Source organism: Delphinapterus leucas, chromosome 15, assembly GCF_059928025.1.
Source record: "Delphinapterus leucas isolate spDelLeu-1000000601 "Yukka" chromosome 15, BTC_Dleu_Yukka2, whole genome shotgun sequence".
In the NCBI taxonomy this organism is placed as follows: Eukaryota; Metazoa; Chordata; class Mammalia; order Artiodactyla; family Monodontidae; genus Delphinapterus; species Delphinapterus leucas.
The window spans coordinates 25,429,030-25,455,409 of NC_143143.1; the positions used below are offsets into that span (position 1 = coordinate 25,429,030).

General features: G+C 47.1%; 1 protein-coding gene across 3 annotated transcripts in view; it reads left to right on the forward strand.

The window, feature by feature from the left end:
- MYH11 (myosin heavy chain 11) overlaps positions 1-26,380 on the forward strand; it is a 127,970-nt gene that overhangs the window by 37,857 nt on the left and 63,733 nt on the right. For all 3 annotated transcript variants that reach the window (XM_022552363.3, XM_022552364.2, XM_022552366.2), the window contains exon 4: positions 12,931-12,958. In XM_022552363.3, coding sequence (XP_022408071.2) covers positions 12,931-12,958 — 28 coding nt within the window. The remainder of the gene's footprint in view (positions 1-12,930; positions 12,959-26,380) is intronic.

Sequence of the window (26,380 nt, forward strand, 5' to 3'; positions counted from 1 at the left end):
ATGGGAAAGAGCTAAGGAGAATTAAATTTTTAAAATAAGCAGTAAATATTGAGTTGGAGAAGCAGATATGCTTAAGGGAGTGGATTTGGGAAGTTCTGGCTGCCACTTGGTGATGGTGTGTTCCTCTTGGGCTATGCATGCTCCAGCCTCCTGGCTCTGTGTCCTCCCAGCCTCAGAGAGAATCTAGCTCCATGTTCCCTTTTTTGTCCAAAAGTATTGATTGAGGCCTCACTGTGGGGAGGCTTGTGGTGGGGGACACAGTCTACTGAGGGGTGCAGATGTTAATCAAATCCAACCACAAGTACATGTGTTGTCGGGAAAGTCAAGGGAGCTGTGAGGTGGACCCTGGGACCTGTCCCAGGCTGGGAGGGCAGAGGAGGCCTCCTTACGAGGTGACATGTGGGCCTAAGGGAGCTGATGGGACACACGAGGCTGTGGGGCTGGAGCAGAGAGGAGGACACAGAAAGTGGAGGTGGGAGCTGCGGCCCAGGAGGCCACCGGGAGGATATCGATCTTTGGGTACCCACGCCCCCTTAGCTGGCCAGTTCCACTATTAAAGATGCCAGAGCTTCATGCGGATCTGGAAGAGTCCTGCTGGGGTCCAGCACAAGCTCTCAGAGTACCTCTGCCCACCCAGAATCTCTTCCTCCCCACGCTGCTGGGGGGAGGAGGGTGGAGAGAGGAAAGCCTGGACTTACAGAGCAGAGGTTTAGGGAGTCACTTTGGAGCGGGTTCAAATCCCAGCTCTGCCAAGGCGCCCACTTCTCTGTGCCTCAGTTTCCTCATTTGTCCCATGAGGAGACACCTATCCCGGTGGTTGTGAGGGTTGATTTGGACAGTGCCTGGGGAGTACAGCACCAGGCAGGCAAGTGCAGGGCCTGAGCTGTCACCTGGCTGGGCCCAGGGTGGAGGCCCAGCACTGACCTTTGGTCTGGAACCCTCTGCATCCACCTTTGTGGGTGGCATTAGGGAGGGAGCCACCTTTCAGCACTTGGTGGAGGCCAGGTCCTTCCCTGGTCGGGGGGGAGCGGTGACCCTGCGGGGACCTGGGTTTGGCCACCTCCCTCTCCATGGGTCCCACAGCAGCCTGGCGCGGGAGGGAGGAAGGGAAGCTGCCAGCCCGGGCTGCTGTCAGGCCCAGCTCGGTTTTCTCCTTTTATGGTCAGCCTGCAGGCCTCTGGCTCCCCAGCCAGAAACCACGAGCTGGTGTCGGGATCAGGCCGAAATAGCTGGTCTGTGGGGAGCTGGACGTCTCCTGGGAGACTCAGGCCTGGTGCAGGGGAGACAGCAGGGAGCCCTTTCTGTCCTTGGAAAGCTCCCCTGCACACCTGCTCATCCAAGGCCAGACCCCCAGGCCCGGGAGAAGGAGGGAAGACAGGCACGTTTGGGGCTGGGGTGTGAGGTGAGGCAGACCCCAGGGCTCTGGGCCGGGCAGCTCAGCCAGGCGCAGGCGGTGCTGGGATGCAGGCTCCAGCCCTGCCATCTCTGCTCTTGTGCTGTGCTCTTTCCCATCTCTGACTTCCTGTGGCCCAGGCCCTCTGCTTGGGATGCTCTGCCTCCTTGGTGCCTTTTCCCCTGTGGATTCCTACACATCCTTCTCTGCGTGGCTCAGCTGTTCTGTGGCTCAGTTGTCTGTCTCTCAGGGAGCGTTAAAACAGCCCTTCTGTAGCACTTCTGACACATACCCGTTGTGGCATTTGCCCACATCTTGCAGTCCGTTCTTTGCCCATCTGACCCCCACACTGGATCATAAGCCTCTCAAAAGCAAAGACTAAGTAGGTCTTAGTAAACTTTGTGTTTCCAGTGCCTGACACATAGTATGGGCCCTGGACTTGTTTGCTGAGTGAATATGTGAATAAAGGAAGAAGCGCTGACTGTGGCTTCAATCTGAATTGCCTTTCTGAGAGAGAGAGAGAGAGAGAGATTGAGAGAGAGAAAAAATGATTGGTTGAGACTGATTCAAATCAACAAGCATTTCCTGAGTACCTACTATGTGTCAAACATGGTCCCTGCCTCCCTGGATCAGGCACAGCCCTTGGACCTCGGGAATTCATGGGCCAGTAGGAGAAGCATTAAAGCAGTTTTGTCAAGTAAGCAAATAAATAAATAAATAATTTCAGGTGATGAAATTATACAGTTATTTTTCCCCCCTAAGGAGAAGATAAAACAGGATGATGGGATCAAGAGAAACTGAGGGGGCTTCCCTGGTGGCGCAGTGGTTGGGAGTCTGCCTGCCGATGCAGGGGACATGGGTTCGTGCCCCGGTCCAGGAGGGCCCCACATGCCGTGGAGCGGCTGGGCCTGTGGGCCATGGCCGCTGGGCCTGCGCGTCCAGAGCCTGTGCTCCGCAGCAGGAGAGGCCATGGCAGTGAGAGGCCCATGTACCACAAAAAAAAAAAAAGAGAGAGAAACTGAGGGAGTGGCTCTGAATGCATGGTGGTCAGAGGTGGCTCCATCTGAGGATGTGATATTTGAACTTGGATATGAAAGGTGAGAAGGAGCTGGCCACATCAAGAACCAGGGAAGAGCTTTAGAGGCAGAAGGAGGAGGCAGTGCAAAGGCCCTGAGGCAGGAATGGGCACGATGTGCTAGGGAAGTGCCAAAAAGGCTGGTGTGGCTGGGATGTAAGTGGGGGAGGGAAGTAACCAGATGAGGTTGAGAAGCAGCAGGAGCCTCCCCATAGACTATTACAAGCCCATTTAATATCAGCAACAAAGACTGTATGACATGGTCAACGCTTATAGTCAAATGTTAAATGAAAAGGACTAGAAAATCACGCCATCGAATGGCATCAATTGTGTAAATCACTCTAAACCGCTATAAAAAATAATGAAAAGGAGATATATCCAAATATTAACCATCACAGGGTAGGGGGATTTTGTCTTTGCCAAACTTTCTGCAGTTGTTGTGTACTAATTCTGTAATCCAAATAAAAAATTAATAACTTATTTAAGAAAAAAACAGTTTTGTAACTGTTGAAAAATGAATAGATCTGTATGATGTTTAAGGAATCAGATCTCTTGATTTAGAGGTGGTGTAAAACTAACATTGTTTTTTAAAAAACTTTTATTGTGGTGTCATTTATATACCACAAATCAATCCATTTTGATATGCAATTCACCAGTTATCGGTGAATTTACAAGGTTATGCAGCCATCACCACAATCTAAGTTTATCTTTCTATCATCCCAGAAAGAAATCTTGTGCCCACTTGTGGCCTCTTATAGTGACTCCCCCATTCCCACTTCCAGTTCCACCCCATCACTACCTACTTTCTGTCTCCATAGATTTACCTCTTCTGGATATTTAGTAGAAATGGAGTGAATGATACAACATGTGGTATTTTGTGACTGACTTCTTTTACCTAGCATAATGTCTTCAAGGTTCATCCCTGTTGTAGCCTGTATCAGTGCTTCATTCCTTTTTATGGCTGAGTAATACTCTATTGTATAGATAGACCACATTTTGTTTATCCATTTACCAGTTGGACATTTGTATTGTTTCTACTCTTTGGTAAAGTAGCATAATTTTTACTAAGATGAAAAAGAAATATTCTGCCTGTCATATTAAGGGAAAATGGTCCATTACCATTCCAAATAATCATTTTCTCCTAAAAAGTATTGAGGTAAAACAATGATCATGGTGAGGTTAAGTGCTACGATGGAGGGAATCTTTGGACTATGGGAGCCAGGGTCACCACTAGAACAGGTGGTACCTTTATAGAATTAGAAAAAGGTACCCTTTTCTCAAGGCATCTTTCTTCCGTCTGCTGAAAGATGGTTGTAATAAATATACAAATCTACAGTGACCAGTGTGAATGGTTCTCCCTTAGAGTTATGCAGTGTACAACTCATACCACTGTCCATGGCAGCCCTGGGGGTGATGTAGAGTAGAAAGGCCCCCAACTTAGCTCTAGGGAGGTATGGAGTCAGAAAAAGTATCATAGAGGAGGTGACTCTCAGGGTGACATTTCAAGAATGGATTAGGATATATACCCCAAAGAATTGAAAACAGGTGCTCAAAAACTTGTACTTGAACGTTCATAGCAGCACTGTTCACAATAGCCAAAAGCTAGGAACAACCCAAACACCCATCAACAGATGAGTGGAACCATAAATGTGGTCTATCTATACATTGGAGTCCTATTCAGCCATAAAAAAGAATGAAGTTCTGATACATGTTACAACGGGGGTGAACCTCAAAAACATCATGCTAAGTGAGAGAAGCCAGACACAAAAGGTCACATATTGTACAATTGTATTTGTGTGAAATGTCCACAATAGGCAAATCCATAGAGGCAGACAGCGGATTGGTGGTTGCCAGGGGTTATGGGGAGTGGGGGATGGAGAGTGACTGTTTAAGGGATATGAGGTTTTATTTGGGACTGATAGAAATGTTTTGGAACTAGACAGAAGTGTGAGTTGCACGACATTGTGAACGTACTACATGCCACTGAATTGTTCACTTTTCCATGGTTAAATTTATGTGGTGTGAATTTCACCTAAAAGGGAAAAAAAAGAGAAAAAGAGAATGGATTAGGCGGGTAGAAAAGTGATGAAGATGGTGCTCAGGGCAGAAGAAACAGTGTGTGCAAAGCTTGAGGGGGAAACTGCTTTGCACATTGAGAGAACTCTGCTCTCTCGTGTCAGACACGATCTCAAGCTCAGGGAAGGAATCAGCTAGGAAGCCCGGGGAAGTTGGTCTCCTGGGCTCCGCATGGGTCAGCAAGCAGCACCCACGCTGAGCCCTCCTGCCCATAACCAACCAGGGCACAGTTAGCTTCCCACGCTTGGAGCCGGTGTGTTTCCGATGGGAATGTCCCAGGCCGGAGGTCTCCTGGCAGCGCCCAGCATGGATCTGCCCCTGCAGCTGCCCAGCCTTTCCCTGGAGCCCGCTCCCTCTCCTGGGGACCTGGGAGGAGAGGCCTCAGGACAGGCATCTGACCCTATAAATCTCTCGTCCTCTGGATGTAGGTTTCCCAAGGCTGCTGGGAAAGACTGCCTGTCTCCCTGTAGCAGATAGATGGAGATAGCCCGTCTGTCTGTCCATCTCAAAATCACTCCTTAAAATAGTGCAGGCTCTGGGCCAGCCCCAGCGGGTTCTCTCTCTGCTTGGGTGCTGATCACAGGGTGCTGGTTCCTCCATGTCTTGCCTTTCTGCCCCTTCCTGAATCCGTTTTGAACTGGTTTCCTAGTTTGCTCTGGTCCTCAGCAGACTTCTCCCTCCAGGTGGAAGTTGGAGGCACAGGCATCCATATTCCCTCGATTCCAGTCCAAGGAGCTGGGGGTTGTACCAGCACAGGGTACCTCCCTCCACAAATTTCTTGTGATGCTGACCTCTGTCTCTCTCCAGAGTGTACTGGGGAGATGAAAGTTTTACTGTTTTTATCTTGGAAGGAAATGCCACCAGCGCATGGTTGTGGGTTATCTGAGGAAGACAGAACAAAGCCGTGGCCTGGAAGCAAGGCCTCTGGGATCATGCACCTCAGTTTGAGTCCCCGCCTGCCACTTCCTAGCTGTGTGACTGTGTTCATTATCTAGGGCTGCGGTACAAATGGCTCCAAACTTGGTGGCTTAAAACAACAGGAGTTTGTTCTCTCATAGTTCTGGATGCCAGAGGTCTGAAATCAAGGTGTCATCAGGGTTGGTTCCTTCCAGAGGCCCTGAGGGAGAATCCAGTCCAGACCCTTCTCCTCTTCTGGCTTCAGGCGGCTGCCAGGTCCTCGGCATCCTCAGCTTGTAGCTGCATCCCTCCAACCTGCCTCCTCCTTCACGTGGCTTCTCCCTCTGCCTCTAATTCCCCTCTCCTTTCTCTTATAAATAAGGACACTGGTCATTGATTTAGGTCCCATCCTAAATCCAAGATGATCTCATCTGGAGATCCTTAATTAATTACATCTGTAAGACCCCTCTTCTAGATAAGGTCATCTTCTGAGTTTCCGAGTGGACATTTCTTTGGGGGCCGCAGGTCAGCCCACTGCAGTGACCTCGGGCAAGTCGCCTCACTCCACTGTACTGCCCTCATCTGTAAAGTGGCCGTGGTGCCAGTGCCCAGCTCAGGGGCTGCTGTGAGGGTGGAACGGGTCACCTTGCACAGAAGGAGCTCAGGGGGCCCCGCGGCACAGTGCATACTCTGGAGGTGGGCGCTGCTGGGGATGCTGCAGGCAGGCAGCTGTTTCTTTCCTCTCTTTCCTAAGTTTCATGGTCATAATGGGCTCCTTGAGAGCAATAAAGACTATTTTTACATTACCCATTTTTGGTGAGATGCGGGTACGGTCATACATACTCATAGCATAAACACGAGCGGGACAGAAGGAGATGGAGTTGAAGGGAAGTCTCCCTCCTGTGCTGGTTCTCAGTCCCTCAGACCCTCTTCTCAGGGACAACCATCGTTGGGGTGTCGGGTAGCTTCACGATATATCCAACATACACAAGTATTTGAAGATGTGTGTGTGTGTGTACACCTTAGGTACGTATATGTGTGTGTGTGAACGTATATCCCTCTTTTTAAAACATAAAAGGTGTAATGCTATGTCACCTAGCCTTTTATTTTTTAGCTTACTATGTCTTGGAGATTGGTCTGCGTCAGTCCATGACGATCTGCCTGGTTCTTTTCAGTGGCTGCCCAATGTGCTGCTGTGTGGCCCTACCAGATTTTTTTTTTTAATGTCTTCTATTTCTTTCTTTATTTTTGGCTTTGTTGGGCCTCCGTTGCTGTGCACGGGCTTTCTCTAGTTGCAGTGAGCGGGGGCTACTTTTCGTTGCAGTGTGCGGGCTTTTCATTGCGGTGGCTTCTCTTGTTGTGGAGCACGGGCTCTAGGCATGCAGGCTTCAGTAGTTGTGGCACGCGGGCTGTAGAGCGCAGGTTCAGTAGCTGTGGAGCATGGGCTTAGTTGCTCCGTGGCATGTGGGATCTTCCTGGACCAGGGCTCCAACCTGTGTCCCCTGCATTGGTAGGCAGATTCTTAACCACTGCGCCACCAGGGAAGTCCCCAGATTTTTCTCTAAGTTAATTTTTAGTTTATATTGGAATATAGTTGATTTACAAAGTTATGTTAGTTTCAGGTGTACAGCAAAGTGATTCAATTATACATATGCATATATCCATTCGTTTTCAGATTCTTTTCCCATTTAGGTTATTACAGAGTATTGAATAGAGGTCCCTGTGCTGTACAGTAGGTCCTTGTTGATTATCTATTTTATATATAGTAGTGTGTATATGTTAATCCCAGTCACCCAATTTATCCCCCCCGCCCATGCCCTACCAGATTTTAAATACCAAAATGCATTTTGCTAGTCTGCAGTTGATAGACTGGTTGAATGGTTTCTTTCCGGTCCTTTGCTTTTGCTGATATTCTTGCAGTGACCAACTTAAACGTCTGTCCTTGGGCACACGTGTGGGAGTTTCCGATGTGGCTTTCTTGAGGTTTGTGGAGCAGGAGGCAGGGATGTAGGCGTGATCGGAATCAGCACAGCTGGACCGGAAGACGGGACTTCGTGGTGATGGAACGTCCTGATGCCAAAGGAGGGGCTGCCTCTTTCCTGTGGCCCTTCTCCCTGCGAGGGCTGCCCCTGGCCCTCGGCTCAGGGGTCAGACTTGCCTGAGGGGAGCCTCCCCAGACCCCCTGAACGTGGCCCCTGCGGGCAGCTGTGGCCCTTGCTACCAGCTCAAGGTGGAAAAAATGAGAGTGAGAAAGAGGAATGAAATAGCCTTTTGGCTTTTCTGCCTTTTGTCCTGAGGATTGGGCTCAGCCAGGCCACCAGAACGTCCATCTGTTATCTGAGGGGATAGAGGGAAGGTTGTTTGGAGACGGGCATAGGGTCCACGGAGCTTGCACAGTCATCTCATTCATCTGACCCTGGAGTGGCCCAGATCTTCTTTATGTGATGTAAATCTGCCTCCCTCTCCCAGATATGGTCATGACTATCCTCTCTGGTCCCCAGTGATGCATAGGCATGGGCTATTCCAGTCCCATCCATCCTCCCATCCTTCCTTCCATCCATCCATCCATCCATCCTCCCATCCATCCATCTAACAAATATAATTGAGCACCTGCTATATGCCAGGTACTTGAGATACAGTGTTAAACAAAACAGACAAGCCCCCCTCTTCCCCAGTAAAGCTTGCTTTTCAGCACAGGGAGATAGACAAACACAAGAGGTCATTGCAGATGGCTCTAAGTGGTGTGAAGGAAATAAACACGTTAATTGCCTGAGTGCCCTGAGGCAACTGCCTGCATCCCTGTGGACAGAGACTTAGAAAAGGCCTCTGGGAGAGTGGAAGCCCTCAAGATGATGGGAAGGCATCACCCATGGCAAAAACTGGGGAGAGAGTGTTCCAGGCAAAGGCCCTGGAAGGGAAGAGTGTGTTCTCTGTGAGGAGCAGGCGGCTGTTTAGGAGCTGAGCAGGCGTAAGGAGAGAAAGGTGCCAGTGAGGCAGCTGAGTGGGGACACATCGGGCCAGACGTCGTAGGCCATGGTGGGGAGACTGGGGGCCACTGGGACTAGCCAGCTGGTTTTGACCAGGCCGTGGCTGATCTGACTCTTTTTTTTTTTTTTTTGCGGTACACGGGCCTCTCACTGTTGTGGCCTCTCCCGTTGCGGAGCACAGGCTCCGGACGCGCAGGCTCAGTGGCCATGGCTCACGGGCCCAGCCGCTCCGCGGCATGTGGGATCTTCCCAGACCAGGGCATGAACCCGTGTCCCCTGCATCGGCAGGCAGACTCGCAACCACTGCGCCACCAGGGAAGCCCCTGATCTGACTCTTTTAAGAAGATTTTTCTACTATAATGCAATAGCACCTCACACCTGTCAGGATGGCTGTTATCAAAAATCAGACAGTAGTTAAGTGTTGATGTGGGTGTGAAGAAACTGGAATGTTGGTGCATTGCTGGTGGGAAAGTAAACTGGTACAACCACTACGGAAAACAGTATGGTGACTCCTTGAAAAGTTCAACAGAATTGGCACATAATCCAGCAATTCTGCTTCTGAGCATATACCCCAAAGACTTGAAAGCAGGGACACCAACAGATATTTGTACACCCATGGTCATAGCAACACTATTCACAGTAGCCAAGAGATGGAAGCAACCCAGGTGTCCATCAACAGATGAATAGATAAACAAAATGGGGTGTATCCATACAATGGACATTTTGACATATGCTGCAACATGGATGAACCTTGAGGAAACTATGCTAAATGAAATAAGCCAAACACAGAAAGACAAATTCTGTGCGATTCCACTTACATGAGACTACTTAGAGTAGTCAAAAATCGTAAAGACAGAAAGTAGAATGGTGGCTGCCCGGGGCTGGAGGGAGGAGGGACTGAGGAGTTATTATTTAATGGGTATGGAGTTTGTTTGGGAAAATGAAAAAGATGGATGGTGGTGATGCTTGCACAACAATGTGAACATGCTTCATGCTGCTGAACTGGACACTTTAAAATGGTCTCAATGGTAAATTTTATGTATGTTTTACCAAAATTTTAAAAGTTTATAAGAGAAAAAAGAAGACCCCTCCGGCTGCCCTGTGAGAACGGCAGGGGCGTGGGCAGAAGCAGGGAGATGGGAGGGGAGGATCTGGGCCTGAAGTGATGGTTCTCAGACCAGGTGTGGCAGCGGTGATGGGATGGATCTATGCTGATTCATGGAAAGCAGATCCTTCCATCCCCGAGGCCACTTCATGCCCTGGTTTCCTTCTTGTCACCTTAGACCTTAGGCGGTAAGGCTGCTTCTCTGGCCTGGGAAAGAGGCCTCACTCCTTCCCTTGACTGGTCCCTGCTGGTCTCTCCAAGCTGCCTTGTCTCCCAATGCCTTCCCTAATCCAGCAGGAGCCTTGGCCGCTAGGGACCCCCGTTCCATTTCCTGTGCCCTGTCCTGTATTTGGAACAGCAGAAAGTGCCCAGACTCTGATGCATGATGCTTCAACCCTCAGGTTGGTCCCTGAAGTGGCTGTGTGACTTTGGGTTACCTGACCTCAGTTTCCTTAAACTTAAAAGGGTGAGGGTCAAAGACCACACAGGGAGAGTGCCAGAAAAGTGTATCTGGCCCATAATAGGTGTTCAATAAGTAGTAGGTGTTGGGTTCAAATCCTGCCTCATCCACTTACTAGCTGTGTAACTGTGGGCAAGTTTTAAAATTTCTCTGTGCCTCAGTTTATTAATTTGTGAAATGGGGATAAAATTGGTCTGTCTCATAGGATGTACGGGGGTTGAATGAGTTAATACAGGCAAATGATTGAAATAATGCATGACACAGAGAAGGTGCTAAGTAGTAGATACTATTATGTAGTATTTTCAGGGTCTAGCATGGGGAAGAATACCTGGTAGATGCCCTAAAAGCATTTGTTGAATGAATGAATGAGTGACTCAGTTTCTTGTGTGTATATTGAACTTCCCCATCAAGAAACTCATGTCTTCCAGGTTTGGGGTTGGCTTTTTTCAGTGCTCACCAAGCTACACCTTCTCTGTGCCAGGGACTTAGGGTTCAGGGGCTGGGGATCCAGAAACTGAGGGAAGCGGGGTCCAGAACTAGATACTTCTGCCTATGAGTGGTTCATGGTTCTGTGGGGGCAGAGACACAAACAAAGAGAAAAAAAACCAGCCTGGGACAGGGCGCTCGGGCAGCACAGGGGCTGTGGCAGTGGAGACATCTGTCTTGGGGATGGGCAGGAGCCAGCGACAGCTCCAGGATTTCTGTCTGGGAGGGTCTTAGAGGCAGTAGTCAGGTTATTTGATGCAGGCTGGGGGCTTTTCTTAGGGCTTCTTCTCTCTAACAAGGTTGACTATTTGTGATAGCTTAGGAACGTTGACGGAGATTTACAGCCAAGCCTCCCCCTGGCTCCATCACTGTGTGGAAGGCTTCTTACAAGAGGTGTCATCTTTGAGACTGAGGGAAATGGCCAGGAAAGGAGAAGAGAAAGGCTTGCTAGGCAGCAGGAATAGCCTGAACAAAGGCACAGAGTGCGTTTGGGGGTTGATCTGGGTGGGGTTGCTGGGGAATTAAGAGTGACGGACATAGAAGTGCCAAGGCTGGGGAGGCAGTCAGGGCCATTCACAGGAGGCCTCGGATGCCCGTTCTGGGCCTCATCTGAAGACACTGGGGGCCGTGGACAGCTTTTAAAAACTGCTTTATTAAGATAAAACTTGCATACCAAAAATCCTCCCAAGATAAGTGTAAAATTCAGTGATTTTCAATAAATTGAGTTATGTAAGCATCACCACAATCCAGCTGACAAACCCCAAAATGATCCTTCATGCCTGTTTGCAGTCACCCCACCCCAGCCCCTGGCAACCACTAATCTACCTTCTCTCTTTTATGAATTTACCTATTCTGCACATTTCTTATAACTGGAATCACACAATATGTAGCCTTCTGTGTCTGACTTTTCCTTAGCATCATGTTTTTGAGGGTCATCCATGTTGTAGCCTGTATCAGTACTTCATTGTTTTTATGACTGAATAATGTTCCATTGTATAGATTGACCACATTTTATTTATCCATCCACCAGCAGATGGACATTTGGGTTGTTTCTACTTTTTAGCTATTATGATAACGCTGCTGTGAACATTTGTGTGCAAGTCTTGTAGAGACACATGTTTCTGTTCTCTTGGGTAGATTCCTAGGAGTGGAATAGCTGGGTCATATGATGAATTTATGTTTAACATTTTAAGAAACTTCCAAAGTGGAAGAGGGTTAAGAAGCAGAATGATCAGGCAGTTCAGCGTGTCAGAAAGATTACTCTGAGAAGGGGTTTGGAGGGGGATGTCACAAGATCCCGGGAGATCTTTGATCGTAAGAGGCTGAGGGTTGCGATGGTGGGAATGGAGCAGGGAATGGAGTTAAGAAATGCCTGCCGCTTCACCATTGCCCAGCAGAGGATGTGATGCTCTGCTTTCTCAGTTATGGTTAACTGGCTGATGACTAAGGTGTTTAACCTCCCCCGTGTCCCTCATAGGGGATCTTGACTCCACCCCCTAAGGCCACTTTAAGAGTAGAAGGTGATCAGTAATGTCTGCTTAATCACGTTTAACCTCACGATGCCCTGTGCACCCACCAGGGTTCTCTGGTGGTAAGCGACAGAGACCTTATCTAGAAAAGGAATTTCTGGAGGAGTATTGGGGAGATCACAGATGGGGTGGGAAGAGTGGGGAGCCAGCCTCAGAAAATGTTAGAAAACGGGGCTGTTTGGGCTCTGGGGGCAGGAAGTGAGGCCCCCTCAGGGCCTCCGTTGTGCTTCTCCATCCTTGATCCAGCTCAGAGTTTGAGCTCAGAGATTCTGATTGACATAGCCTAGGAAACATTGTTGCCTCTTGGCTGGGGTAGCTTGTGGGTCAGTCCCACCAAGACTGTACATGATGGTGGGGTGGTGGGGTGGAGTGGGCAGGGAAAATGGATCCTTAAGGACCATAGAATGCTCTTCTCGGAAGAAGAGGAAATGGATACTGGATTTTCGAACCAAAAATGTCCACTACCCCATATTCCAGATAAAAAAACTGAACCATGGAGAGGTTAAGAATATTTGCCCAAAGCCATAGAGGTGGGAAGTGGCCAAGTTGGAATGCCAGTCTGTCTGGATCCAAAGTTGGTGTTCTGTCTGTGACCTAATCTGGGCAGAGTGGGTCTCCTGGGACCCTCCAGAGCTAGTGGGGCAGGGATTCTCACTGCCTCCTGAACGTCAGTCTCCGGTATCTTTCTGGGGCTGCCTCCAGGGCTTTAGAAGGTCAGGAAAAGTATCTAAAAGAGCCCTGCTGCCCTCTTGGCTTTGGTCTTATCCCCTATGACCTGGGCAATGAGCCCAGCTGGCTTCTTGTCACCCCCAGGGGTGCCAGCATGTAGGAGCTTAAATGGGAGGCCTGGGAGGCACCATATCCAGACCCTCAGCTCAGAGCAAATTCTAACTCATGGCTCTTTTTTTCTTTCTGTTCTCAGATCGAGAGGACCAGTCCATTCTCTGCACGTAAGTGGAGCTGCTTTTTCTTTTGTTTTTCTAGAGTCAAGATCCAACCTATTAAAGAAAAAGGTCCATGAGAGCAGGGCTCTTTGATGTGTTTGCTGTTCCATGCACCCTGCCCCTGCCCTGTCCCTGGCACAGCGTAGGTGCTCACTAAACATTTGTTGAACAAATGTTCTGATGCTGAGGCTGGCACCCCTAAACTGCCAGTGATACCTGGTGCCATCTTGTTCTGCACCACCCCCTTTTACAAACCAGCATTTATTGAGCACTTACTGTGTGCCAGGTCCTGAACTAAATATTTTACAGACAGAATTGCTTCTAATTCCATAACAGCTCTGTGAAGGTAGATGCCATTTCCGTTGGTGAGGAAGTCTTGGCTTGTGTTAAACAATGTGTTAAACAATCACCCTCAAATTTCACAATTAGTAACCGTATTGTGTCATATTTGGTGGCTGGTGTCATGATTTCCTTGAAGACCTGCATACATAGGCAGAAGATACTAACTCAATTTAGAATCATTCAGAGGGTTTTCGGTGTTCAGGAAAATCTCCCCTGTGGTGGGCAGAATACAGGTATCCCTTGGAGAATTTGTGGACTTAGTTCAGACCACTGCAATGAAGTGAATATCACAGTAAAGCGAGTCAGGCAGATTTTTTGGTTTCCTAGTACATATAAAAGTTATGTTTACAGTATACTGTAGTCTATGAAGTGTACAATAGCATTATATCAAAATAAACAACTGTACACACCTTAATTAAAACATACCCATTGCTAAAAAATCTTAACTATCCCCTGAGCCTTCAGGGAGTTGCAATCTTTTTGCAGTAGTGACATCAGAGATCACTGATCACAGATCACCATGACAAATAATAATGAAAAAATTTGACATATTACAAGAATTCCTAAAACATGACACAGAGACATGAAGTGAACAAATGCTGTTGGAAAAATGCTTGACACAGTGTTGCCACAAATCTTTAATTTGTAAAAAAACACAACATCTGCAAATTGCAATAAAGCAAAGTGCAATACAAGTGCCTGTGATGGTCCCGCCAAGGTCTCCATCTCCTAATCACCAGAACCTGTGAATGTGTCAGGTGACATGGCAAAGGGGAATGACGGTTGCCATGGCATTACGGTTGCTAATCAGCTGACCTTAGAATAGGGAAGGGAGGGTAGATTATCCAGGTGGGCCTAATATAATCACAAGGTCCTTACACGTAGAAGAGGGAGGCAGGGGAGGAGTCAGAGGGAGATGCAGTGTGAGAAGGACCTCACACACCACTGCTGGCTTTGAAGATGGAGGAAGCCCAGGGTGAGAACAGCTTCTAGAAGCTGGAAAAGGCAAGGAAATGGGCTCTCCCCTAGTGCTCCCAGAAAGAAGCACAACCCTGCTGACACCTTGGTTTTAGCCCAGTACAATCCATGTCAGACTTCTGCCTCCAGAGCCGTAATGTAATCAGTTTGTGTTGTTTTAAGTCACTGCGTTTGTATAATTTGTTACAGCAGCAGTGGGAAACTAACACACCCTCCTTCCTTCTTCACCTCTACACCCACTCCTGTCTCACTCACTATTCAACAGATTGAATGGGTCCGTCCCACTGGTGAGTACTTTGCGTCTAGGAATGAACCAAAAATAAACGAACCCTCTTCTCAAGAGGGAAGACAGCCACTAAAACAATAATTACACACTTCCCTTTGGTACCGCTTGAATTTGCTATTTGATCCTGTGAAGGTACTACCTTTTCAGGAAGTAAAAAAAAATACATACACATTTTAAAAATCACTTAAAGAAATGTGTAATTAAAAACTGAAAATTATGAAGAATGAGACATGTAAGGAACTAGGAGAATGTGTAAATCAGAGAAGTTCTAACTGGGGAGAACGCTAAAGGTTTCCCAAAGAAGTGATGCAGAGATGATGAAGAAAAGAGAGGAATAGTTTACAGCATATGCAAAGACCCTGAGGTCAGATAGAGTGTGTTCTATTGGAGAAACTGAGAGATCAGTTTGGCCAGAGTGTGTCTCCCAACAAAAGCCCTCTGTCTGAGAAGAGGTATTACAGGACATTTAGGACTGTGGTTGCAAACTCAAAGGCCAATCAAAGTCGACCAAGTACTGTTAATGTGTGAAAAGTCCTGGGTGTAGCACAGTAGGGAATGGTGGGGAGTGTGGTGAACTGGAGAAAATGGCCCATCTGAGGGGGGGAGCTGCTACCCATCTTCTGTCTACTGTTGCCAGGGGAGAATGCAGGTCCAATGTTGCCAGACTTTCCTACATTTCAGTAGAAGCTGGAAATCTAGGTTTTTATGTGAAATATCAAATTTTTAAACCTTGGCACCTAATTTACATGAACACATATACACAGAGCTCCAGCCAAATATAGTCCATTTGTGGGCTGGCTTTGCCAATGGGCCACCTGTTTACAACCTCTGTCCCAGAACTTTGGGCCAGGAAGTGTCCTCAGAGATAACTGAGACTGTACTTCCTGCCCCCCACACACACCTGGTCAGTTACAAGGGTTGCAGGAAATTTTCATAGAGCATCAAAATCGGGAATGATTCATATTATTTAATATGAAAGTGGATTCAAGTTGGTCTCTGTAATAACATCTCCCTTTCATTCACTTGTATTCCAAATATTGCTTTGAGGGGGTGGGGCGGCAGCAGGGTGATAATTATGGTGGAGAATTGGGTCAATAGCACACAGACAAGCTGGTTATGGCCAGCGTGAATTGTATGTGTCAGGGGTGGTCATGGCTGTTGGCGCTGGGATCTCATACTGTGCACGTAGCTTAGAGAAACCAACCACGCGCTTCGGGAGGAAAACTAGCACTGGGGGATCTAGTGCAGGTGAGGTCACCACCATCCACCCAATGGATGTGTTCCAGAGTGAGGGTGAGAATAGACATGGGACTCTGCCAATCCTTCCACTGGTCTCATTCCCCTGTGGCCCTGACGGTGTGAGCATCTCGCTTTGCCGAGCCCATTCTCTCCCCTGCATTGTCCGTATTGCACACTCAGAATCTAGTTGGCATTTATACACAGAGGCTGCTTTAGAGGGGCGTTGCATACCAAGTCACAGATGCATAGGTTTGAGGATGTTTTAAGGGATTTTTCAATTTTACCTTTCTGTGATTGATTGTGTTGACTTACAGGCTGTTGGTCCCCAGCCTCCATATCAAATGTGACTCCACTTCTCTGCAGGTCTCATTAGAATCTAGGTTCATCCATGGAAGGGACTGTCCACCGAGTTATGTCATTGAAAGCCTCCTTAGAGTGGGGGTTACAAGCCAGACCACCCGGGTTTCGATCCTAGCTCTGCCTCTCACTAGCTTGTAGCTTCAGGTACAAATTTAACCTCTCCATGGCTCCGTGTTCTCACTATAAAGTGGGGAAGTGGGAATGATGATGATGGTACTTAATGGTTCTTAATAGGGTTGTTGTGAGGGTTACATATATATATGTATGTATATGAATATGTATATGTATATCTATATATACAGACACACATACTCATATATATGACTACTATGTATATATCTGACTAAGAACCAAGCAAGCCCTGCAAGCTAGATATTCATATGTCATGACTAACATGTGTGTCCTGGCAGAGCAGAGAACCCACTGCTCAAGTCCAGTTACCTCATTTTTATAGAGGAGGAAATCAGAGAGGTCATGAGATTTGCCCAGAGGCGCACAGCGAGTTTTTGTCGATAGTGAGACCTGGACCTAAATTTCTTGAGGCCATTGGAGGGCCCAACCCTCATTCGCTGGCCTTCACTGATGAGCCAGCCGCAGCCCCACCATCCCCTGCCCCACCGCGGACTGTGGCATCAGGGGGTGGGGAATGGCTGGCATCTTTCGTATTTAGCGCATCTATCTGGAGGAAAAGAGCTGCAGCCTGTCCGCCCTGGCTCAACCACTCGGGGTATGAGCTGAGACCGGAGTGATGAGAGGAAGCAAGCCCCGAGGGGGATTTGGGGGAGGAGTTTCAGGTGGGGAACAGCGAGGGCAAAGGTCCTAATGTGGGAACCACTTGTGTTTTGAGGGTCGGAGACGGTCTGAGTGGGTGGGGCGCAGGGAGGAAGGAGGAGGGTAGGAGGATGTGGTCGGGGACACGGTCATGCAGGGCCTTGCAGACTGGGGCGAGCGTATGGACAAGAGGTTAGAGCAGATCCTTCTGATCATTCAAGGAGGCCAGAGTGCCGCTTGGGGATAAGCACTGATGCCCTAGTGTCTGGGGGACTGGGACTCAGTGGCAGGAGATGCTGGTGTCAGGCGACTCTCCCCTTCAGGGGAGGCAACTCAGGCCAACAGGTGCCTCTGTCACTCTCCCTGGGGCCAGTGCTGACTCTTGGAAAACTGCAGGCTTCCCAGGGGTTTGCCTTGGTTGCTTCACCCACGGCCTGCATTCGCTCCCAACCAGGCTTCCTACTTTGACCCCACCTGCCCTCATCCCTTCCACCCTGTTTCTGAAGAAGAGGGAGAAACACTTTCTGGCAGAGGCCTGCAGGGTTTTTAAAGGTGTTTTTGATAACAGTGCAGTGTTGAAGGGGCACAGATGCTTCAGGAGAGTGGCCGCTGTGCTTAGCTGGCGAGGCTGTGGAGGCATAGATCTAGGTTTGCTTTCCCGCTGTGCTGCATGCCAGCAATTTGTTCTTGGGCAAGTTGGTTAAGCCTCCCAGCCTCAGTCTCCTCATCTGTAGAATGGGGGTATCAGTTGTGCCCACCTTCCAGGGTTGTTGAGAGAATTGAAGGAGCTGTGTAGGGGCGAGCTGAGCACGATGTTGGCACAGTGCAGGTGCCCGTGATTGGCAGCTGAGGTTCTGATGCAGCGCCGTGGTTAGTATCAACCAGAGTTCTGCTGAGCCCTGCTTGCTTGACCATGAACTGCGTAAAACCACCTCCGATACCTCCAGTGTGGGTTCTGTTAGACCTCTCTCCACAAACGTGGCTGCACGTCAGTTCTTGGGCCATTAGTTCAAGAGACAGATGGCCTGACTTCACCCCCAGCAGCTCTTGACTCAGTGGATCTGGGGTAGAGCTGGGGAAACTTGTGTTTTTATCTAGTGTCTTGGGGGACTGTGAAGCTGCAGGGCCAGTCAGCAAGCTGGCAGGGATTGGAAACACTTGTCAAGGGTCGTCTGCACAGGGGACGCTGAAGGGGTGGCTGTGTCTGAGCTGTGCACCCCCGTCTGCTCTGGGTGGGGGTCTAGAGGGGGGCGTCTGGGAGCTGAACCTCCACCAGCAGAGGGAGGGAGCTGGGGTGCTGCCCCTCTGCAGCCCACTGGGAGCTGTGAGCCAGGGAGGACTGGAGGGTCCTGGAGATCCTGACGCACACTTTGCTGTGAGGGCGTCTGGCTCATCCCCCAGTTTGCTGACCCATCGGTGCAGGCCTTGTGGTAGGAAGACTTCTCAGGTTACCTGGTGGCTGCGAGGGGTTAACGAGGGGGCCCCAGTCTTGGCTCCCGGGGAGCCTGGGCTGGGAGTGAACCCACCCAGAGATTGGGGTCCTCAGACCGTTAGCTGACTCTCCTGGCTGAGGAAGTAAAGTGATAGTGGGGCATTTGGGTCCCTTTCACTCCTAAGTGATGCTGTGACAACACTTGGAGGCACTGAGCAAGGCGACACGAGGACATTTTGGCTCCAGACAGACCAGGTTTTCATTTTGGAGGTGGCTTGTGTGCTAGATGGAAAAGAACAGAGTCCTGGTCTCAGCTCTGTCATATTCTCATGACATGATCTACAGAAAGCCACTGACCCTGTCTGAGCCTCAGTTTCTTCATCTAGAAAATGGACAACTGCACCTACCTCACAGAGTGGTTGTAAGGAATAAATGGGTTAATTCATAAAAAGCTCTTAGCACAGTGCCTGATGATGTGTTAATGCACAGTGAACACAAGTGCTACTTGTAAGTTACATTTGAAATTTCCACTAAGCCCCCAGCCATTCTAAGTGAAACCAAAGAAGAAAGTATAGGGTAACAGAAAAAGAGTGGTAGCTATTAATAAGCATAATAACCATGCCCATGGGTATTTTATCTTAATGAATTTTTAGGCATGGCCAGTGAATCTACAGCTGGCTGTTTAGAGATATTCATCTTAACCCCAGACCAGGATCTACAAATGCAAATGCCTAGGAGAGCCTGGCAGGTAATAGAAAGCAGTGAAGTGGGCCAGGAGTGGCAATAGGGAGTGGTGAAGACTGCGGCAAATTGGAAAGCCACAGTATCCATTCAAGGGAACAGCTGTGATTCTGCCACAGACAATTGATCCCTTGGGAGAATGTCGACCCAGTGTTACCAGAGGTCCTTGGGTTTGTCCCTCCCCAAGAGAATCCAGAACTTTGGAGTTCATAAAACACAATGGTTGTATACACCATACATATGCTTATCTGCCCTTGCTTTTTCTAACCAACAGTGTATTTTAGAGTGCATTCTGTCTGATCATATATAGTAGTGGCTGCCTGGAGATGCTGTGTTTTATTTTATCAACCCCTATGGATCATAATTTTGGTTGTTTCCATTCCTTAAAAAATGTGAAAAAAAATACACACATACACACACACAATTGATCCTCATTATTCACTGATTCTGTATATGCAGGTTTACCTACTTGCTAACATTTATTTGTACCCCTAATTCAATACTCATGGTGCTTTCGTGGTCATTCAAGGACATGTGCAGAGCTAAAATCTGGGTCCCCTGACGCACACATTCCCAGCTGAGGTGGAACAAGGTGACACTCGGCCTTCTTGTTTCAGCTCAGACTGTAAACAAGGGTCCTCTTCGTGGCATATTTAGTGCCACGCTTTTGAATTGTTGTCGCTTTTTTTTTTTTTTTTTTTTTTTAGTGATTTTGCTGTTTAAAACATCCACCAAGTGTAGTGCCGAAGTGCTGTCTGGTTTTCCTAAGGGCAGGAAGGCTGGGATGTGCCTTATGGAGGAAATACGTGTATTAGATGAGTCTCCTTCAGGCATGAGTTACAGTGTTGTTAGCCATGAGTTCAATGTCAATGAATCAACAATATATTAAGTAAAGTGTCTTTAAACAGAAACACACATAAAACAAAGTTATACCATAGTGATTGGCTGATGAAAATTTTGGGACCAGAAGCTCAAAGGAACCTATCTGTGTGTTTCCCCTACGAGCGACGATGGTTCAGTGATCACTAATTCAGTGTTTGCAGTGGCTTCATAGAGCATAACTAGTGTGAACAATGAGAATGACTCTGTGTGTGTGTGTGTGTGTGTGTGTGTGTATACAAACATATACCTCTACATACACAAACATACATTTTAAACTTCTAACTGAAAGTTAGCCTCTCCTTCAATTAAAAGCAATGTCAACAAATCACGTTATTAACAGAATTATTCACAGTATTAACAGATAGTAACAGTAACCGCATTGTTTCTAGACTTTTGCTCCACAACTTTCTCTGCACGTTTAGAGTTGTGAATGATGGGTTCTGAGTTCAGGTGCTAAGGAATTCTAATTGCCATAGTCTTGAAAATAGAGCCTGCTATCCGCTTTTCAAAAGCGCTTTTCCAGATTTTTTTCCCCCAAATGTTCCTTACAGCAAACTCCCAAGGCCAAAGGACAGACTCAGGCAACAAATACTTATTTTGCACCAACTGGCACCAAGCAGGTGCTAGGCCTGGGGGTCCTGGTGCTGAACCAGATAAATAAGAGTGTCAGGTGGCGATTTAATTGTGAAGACAATGAAATGCATTGAGAGAAGATTTAGAAAATCTGTAATAAGTTTGGGGCTGATATGTATAGAGATAGAAAACTGGGAAACACTAAGACAAGGTAATTATTAATGCTAGGGGAAATCCAAGTTAGGCAAGAAGGAAGAGTAATCACAGTGACAAAGGGGCCCAGCTGTGTGCAGTGTTTCCATCATCTTTATAATGCAAACCCTGAGTGTTGATCTAGCCGGAAATACTATATGCGACCACATTGCTTCTATGGGGAAAGAGGAGAGGGTTAAACAGGGGCTACATTATCATCTTCCACAATGGGAAATCAACATCTGATGCTTAACAATGAATAATCAAAAATCAGTGATATAATGCTACTCAGGTAAGTGGATATAAATGCTAAAACAACCTGCTGACTCGGTTTCCTAGTCTTTTCCAGCTCCCAGAGGCTGCTTACATTCCTTGGCTTGTGGTTTCTTCCTCCATCTTCAGAGCCAGCAGTGTATCTCCTAATCTCTGTCTCTGACCTCCCGCCTCCCTCTTATAAGGACACGTGATTATACTGGGTTACCAGGATAATCCGAGATAATTATCCCTTCTCCAGATCCTTAATTTAATTTAAAATGTCTCTTGTCTCATGTAATGTATTCACAGATTCCTGAGATTAGGATGTGGGCATCTTTGTGAGGGGTGGGATATGAGATCAGAGAGAGGTGGGTGAGGTCTTCTAGAGGAGTCTGAACTTTAAAATGGACAGAAAAGCACTGGAACACTTCAGCCAGAGGCCAGCAAACTCTGACCGGTGGGCCAAATCTGGTCCCTGTCTGTTCTTTTATTGTTTTATTGGGACATAGCCACTCCCATTTGTTTCCACATTTGCTTTTGTGCTACAAAGGCAAAACTGAGTAGTTAGGACACAGAATGCAGGCCCCACCAAGCCTATAGTATTTATTATCTGTCCTTTACAGAATGGTTTGCTGACTCCTGGCTTAAACAATAGAAAAATATGTCTTGTATTTTAATGATAGTATAAATATTGAAGATAATGATATAAACAGAATATATAAGCATTAGGAGAGAAATGGTTGTAAAAGTAACAATAGGTAACATTTTTGTATACCTGGCATTGTTCTAAATGTTTTATGTATTCACTCATTTAATCCTCATAACAATCATAGAAGTGCTTTTTATTATACCCATTTTATAGATGAGGAAACTGAGGCATGGGAGTAGTTAAATGACTTGCACGTGGTCACATAGGGCAGAGCAGAGACTTGAACTCAGGCAGTCTGGCCCTGGAGCCCACTGTGTTATTCTGCTGATTGATGCTGCAGGGGAAAGAGGAACTGCTTTTGCCTGGGGAGCTGGAGGCAGTACTCAAAATAGAGGCAGTGCTTAACTGGGCTTTGTAGGATGTATAGGAGTTGGACAGCACAAATCCAGAGGACTTTGCTGGCTGCAGGGGTGGGAGTCACATGAGGACCAGGGACTGAACAGCTCTGAGATTCAGAGGCAATTTGGCTTTGCTACCAATGGCAGACCACGGCTGAAATGGACTCAGAAATGGTGTTCAAATCTAGGAGCTAGGACCACCTACCTGACTTGTAAAATTATGCAAAATGAGAATGCTGAGCCCCTTGTTCAAAGGGAACCCTTTTGCACTGTTGGTGGGAATGTGAATTGGTACAGCCACCATGGAGAACAGTATGGAGGTTCCTTAAAAAACTAAAAATAAAACTACCATATGACCCAGCAATCCCACTACTGGGCATACACCCTGAGAAAACCATAATCCAAAAGGACACATGTACCCCAATGTTCATTGCAGCACTATTTACAATAGCCAACACATGGAAACAACCTAAATGTCCAATGATAGATGAATGTATAAAGAAGATGTGGTACATATATACAATGGAATATTACTCAGCCATAAAAAGGAATGAAATTGGGTCATTTGTAGAGACGTGGATGGACCTAGAGTCTGTCATACGGAGTGAAGTAAGCCAGAAAGAGAAAAACAAATATCGTATATTAATGCATATATGTGGAATCTAGAAAAATGGTACAGATGAACCTATCTGTAGGGCAAGAATGGAGACACAGATGTAGAGAACGGATATGTGGACACAGAGGGGGAAGGGGAGAGTGGGACAAATTGGGAGATTAGGTTTGACGTAGATACACTACCATGTGTAAAATAGATAGCTGGTGGGAACCTGCCGTATAGCACAGGGAGCTCAGCTCGGTGCTCTGTGATGACCTAGATGGTGGGGTGGGGGAGAGGGAGGTCTAAGAGGGAGGGGATATAGGTATACTTATAGCTGATTCACTTCATTGTACAGCAGAAACTAACACAATATTGTAAAGCAGTTTTACTCCAATAAAAAAAAATTAATTAAAAAATTATTTAGAAATTCAAGATCGCAACATCAGAGCATTAAATCAAGCACAGGGCCCTCCTCAGTATTGTCCCCGTGGGACTGCACAGGTCACACACCCATGAATCCAGCCTGGCTGGGGGCTGAGGGGTTAAGCTGCCATTGGGTACCTCCTTCCAGCCACTGAGGCTGGACTGATTAAAAGGACTTGGCAGGGCTTCCCTGGTGGCGCAGTGGTTGAGAGTCCGCCTGCCGATGCAGGGGACATGGGTTCGTGCCCCGGTCCGGGAAGATCCCACAGGCCACGGAGCGGCTGGGCCCGTGAGCCATGGCCACTGAGCCTGCGCGTCCGGAGCCTGTGCTCCACAACGGGAGAGGCCACAACAGTGAGAGGCCCGCGTACCACAAAAAAAAAAAAAAAAAAAAGATCAATTTCCAACTTTTCATGCCAATTTCTTGACAAATTAGAATGAATACATGGCAGTCATTCACGAGTAAACTGATTTGAAAAGAAGATCTAAATGGATTATTATTAGTCTTTAAAACTAAGAACTTTAACTCAGTAACTTAATTTCCAAGGATAAGCTACACAGATAGTTTGTTCCTATAACAGCTTAGTGTCCACCATCTTTCACTTAAATACATCAAGACTGTTTTCAAGGTTTGATGACAACCTCTAGTCATATAAACTATATGCCACAAGAGTTTGTCTATTTCAAGCCACTTTCCTTTTTGCTTTCTTGAAGAGCTAGACATTCCGAATAATCAATGCTGACCAAACCTTCATACGGATAGCTGCAATATAGCATTTCATTCCAAACACCTGTTAGAGCATAATTAAAATATCCTTTAAAAATCAATCTTTTCTGAAACTATGCCACTCAAAAATCGGTGTTTATGAAGCAATGCTTGTATGATTTCAGTTGCTTCAAACTGTGCCCTCATGCTGGCAGTGAGGTTTTTTGCCTTTTGTTGCCAATAACAAATTATAGCCCTGAAGTTATAAAATATCTAACTTCCTCCACAACTAATGTGATATATTTGTAAGACTTGTGTTAAATAATGTTTGAAAATAATTTCACGTGTAAAAAAGAAAAAAAAAAGTGTAGTGGGCAGAACATGGGCTCTGGTATCAAGCAGACCTGCATTCAAATCTCACTCCTCTATTCCCTAGCTGTGTGATAGCAGGAGCAGTTATGACCTAGAACACTACTTCAACCTCTCTGAGCCTCAGTTTCCCCAGGTGGGTGATGGGGATAATCAATGACTCCTTCATTAGGTTGTTGGATTAAATAAAAGGATTTCTGAGCCCAATAACATAGAGTAGGTCTTCAAGAAATATCAATTCCTATTCCCCATTCCCTTCCTCTGACCTTAGAAAGCAAGTTCCTAGAGGGTTAGGCCTGTGTCATGGAATGACTTTGTGAAATGTCGTAGAAAGAGTCCTGATTGCATTGGAACCAGAGACCTGATTTCAATGCTGTGTGTGTTCTTGCCTCGCTGTGTGATCTAGGGCAAGTTGCTTACCCACTCTGGCCCAAAGTTCCTCTTCTGTAATAACATGAAAGTGATATGTCCTACCTTCAGGATTGTGGGAGGGGAGGTAAAGGAGATAATACATGTGAAACAATTAACATAGGGCCTCCACTCCCCTTGAAAAGTCAATTCTCTCCTTAAAATTAAAGAAAAAAAATTTTTTTGGATTCAATTGTCCTCCTCAAGAAAATAAAGATAATGCCTCCATGGCTCCCATTTCACAAAGTGCCTCTGAGGCCATATGAAATAATGTGACCATTGGGAAGAAAGGCCATTAGGAAAGGGGAGTGGACAGTGTTAATATCGTCGTGAGACGTGGAGACATGTTTCAACCTTCCTGGAGATCAGACACTTGATTTCCAGATGGTGACCCATGGGGTTGCGTCTGACAATTCAGGGCACATGTTTCTTTCTCTGCCTCCCTCCTTCCCTCCTCCCTCCCTCCCTCCCTCCCTCCCTTCCTTCCTTCCTTCCTTCCTTCCTCCCTCCCTCCCTCCCTCCCTCCCTTCCTTCCTTCTCTCTCTCCCTTTCCCTTTCTTTCTTTCTTTCTCTTTCTTCCTCCCTCCCTCCCTCCCTCCCTTCCTTCCTCTTTCTCTCTTTCTTCCGTTTAGCCATAAGCAAAGTTATTAATGGGCCCTTGGCAGAGCAAGTTAATTTCTTTATTTCCTAATTAGGAAAAAGGGCAAGCACTGCACTAGCGCTGGTGGCAGTGGTTCAGTGTGGAGAACCTTGAACCGACCTTGGGATAGACAAATTCAGACTTAAAAAAAATTAGTACGTTTCAGAATATTCAGTGACCTCAGCAAATGAGAGTCTAGGCAAAGGAAGGAAAAACAAAAGAAAATCAGAGGAGAGGACAAGAAGGGAGGAAAGATTTGGTTGAAGTCATCTTTCCCTTTCACTGAGAATAGTGGGAGTCAGAGGCAGTGTCTGGAATCCTTGGATGAAACAATTCCACCACCATGATCTCCAGTGGCCAAGAGAGGTAGCTGGTTCGAGAAGGCCATTTTGGTAAAATAATCCACTGCTCATATTCTAGGAGTACTCTTTTGATAAGACAAACAACACCCTGCTGATCTAAACTTATCAGCCATTTACACTTTAGCATGAATTACTTCAACCAGGTTTATTCTTTGATACTTGACTGAGATCATTAGCTAGCCACCTGACCATTAGAATGGGGTTCTCCAGAGGATGAAGGGGCTTATGTCTGTCCAGTGGCTGATGGGATAACCAGTTCTTCTCCTTCGTCCCCTTCTTCTTCTTCTTCCCCTTCTTCTCCTTCTCCCTCTCCCCACTCCCCCTCCCTCTTCTTCTCCTTTTTCTCCTTTTTTGTAAGGGGACCTTCAAAAAATTGTAACTTATATCCTGGTACTCTGAGAGGTACTTATGTCCTTCCTGGAAGGCAGTCTCTTGCCTGATCATTCCATCTCTAACAAGGCTAATAATGTCTTTTTTTTTTCTTTATAAAATTTATTTATTTTTGGCTGCATTGGGTCTTTGTTGCTATGTGCAGGCTTCCTCTGGTTGCAGGAGCAGGGGCTACTGTTCGCTGCGGTGCATGGGCTTCTCATTGCAATGGCTTCTCTTTGTTGCACAGCACGGGCTCTAGGTGCGTGGGCTTCAGTAGTTGTGGCAGGTGGGCTCAGTAGTTGTGGCTCGTGGGCTCTAGAGCACAGGCTCAGTAGTTGTGGTACACGGGCTTAGTTGCTCCGCGGCATGAGGGATCTTCCCGGACCAGGGCTCGAACCTGTGTCCCCTGCATTGGCAGACAGATTCTTAACCACTGCACCACCATGGAAGTC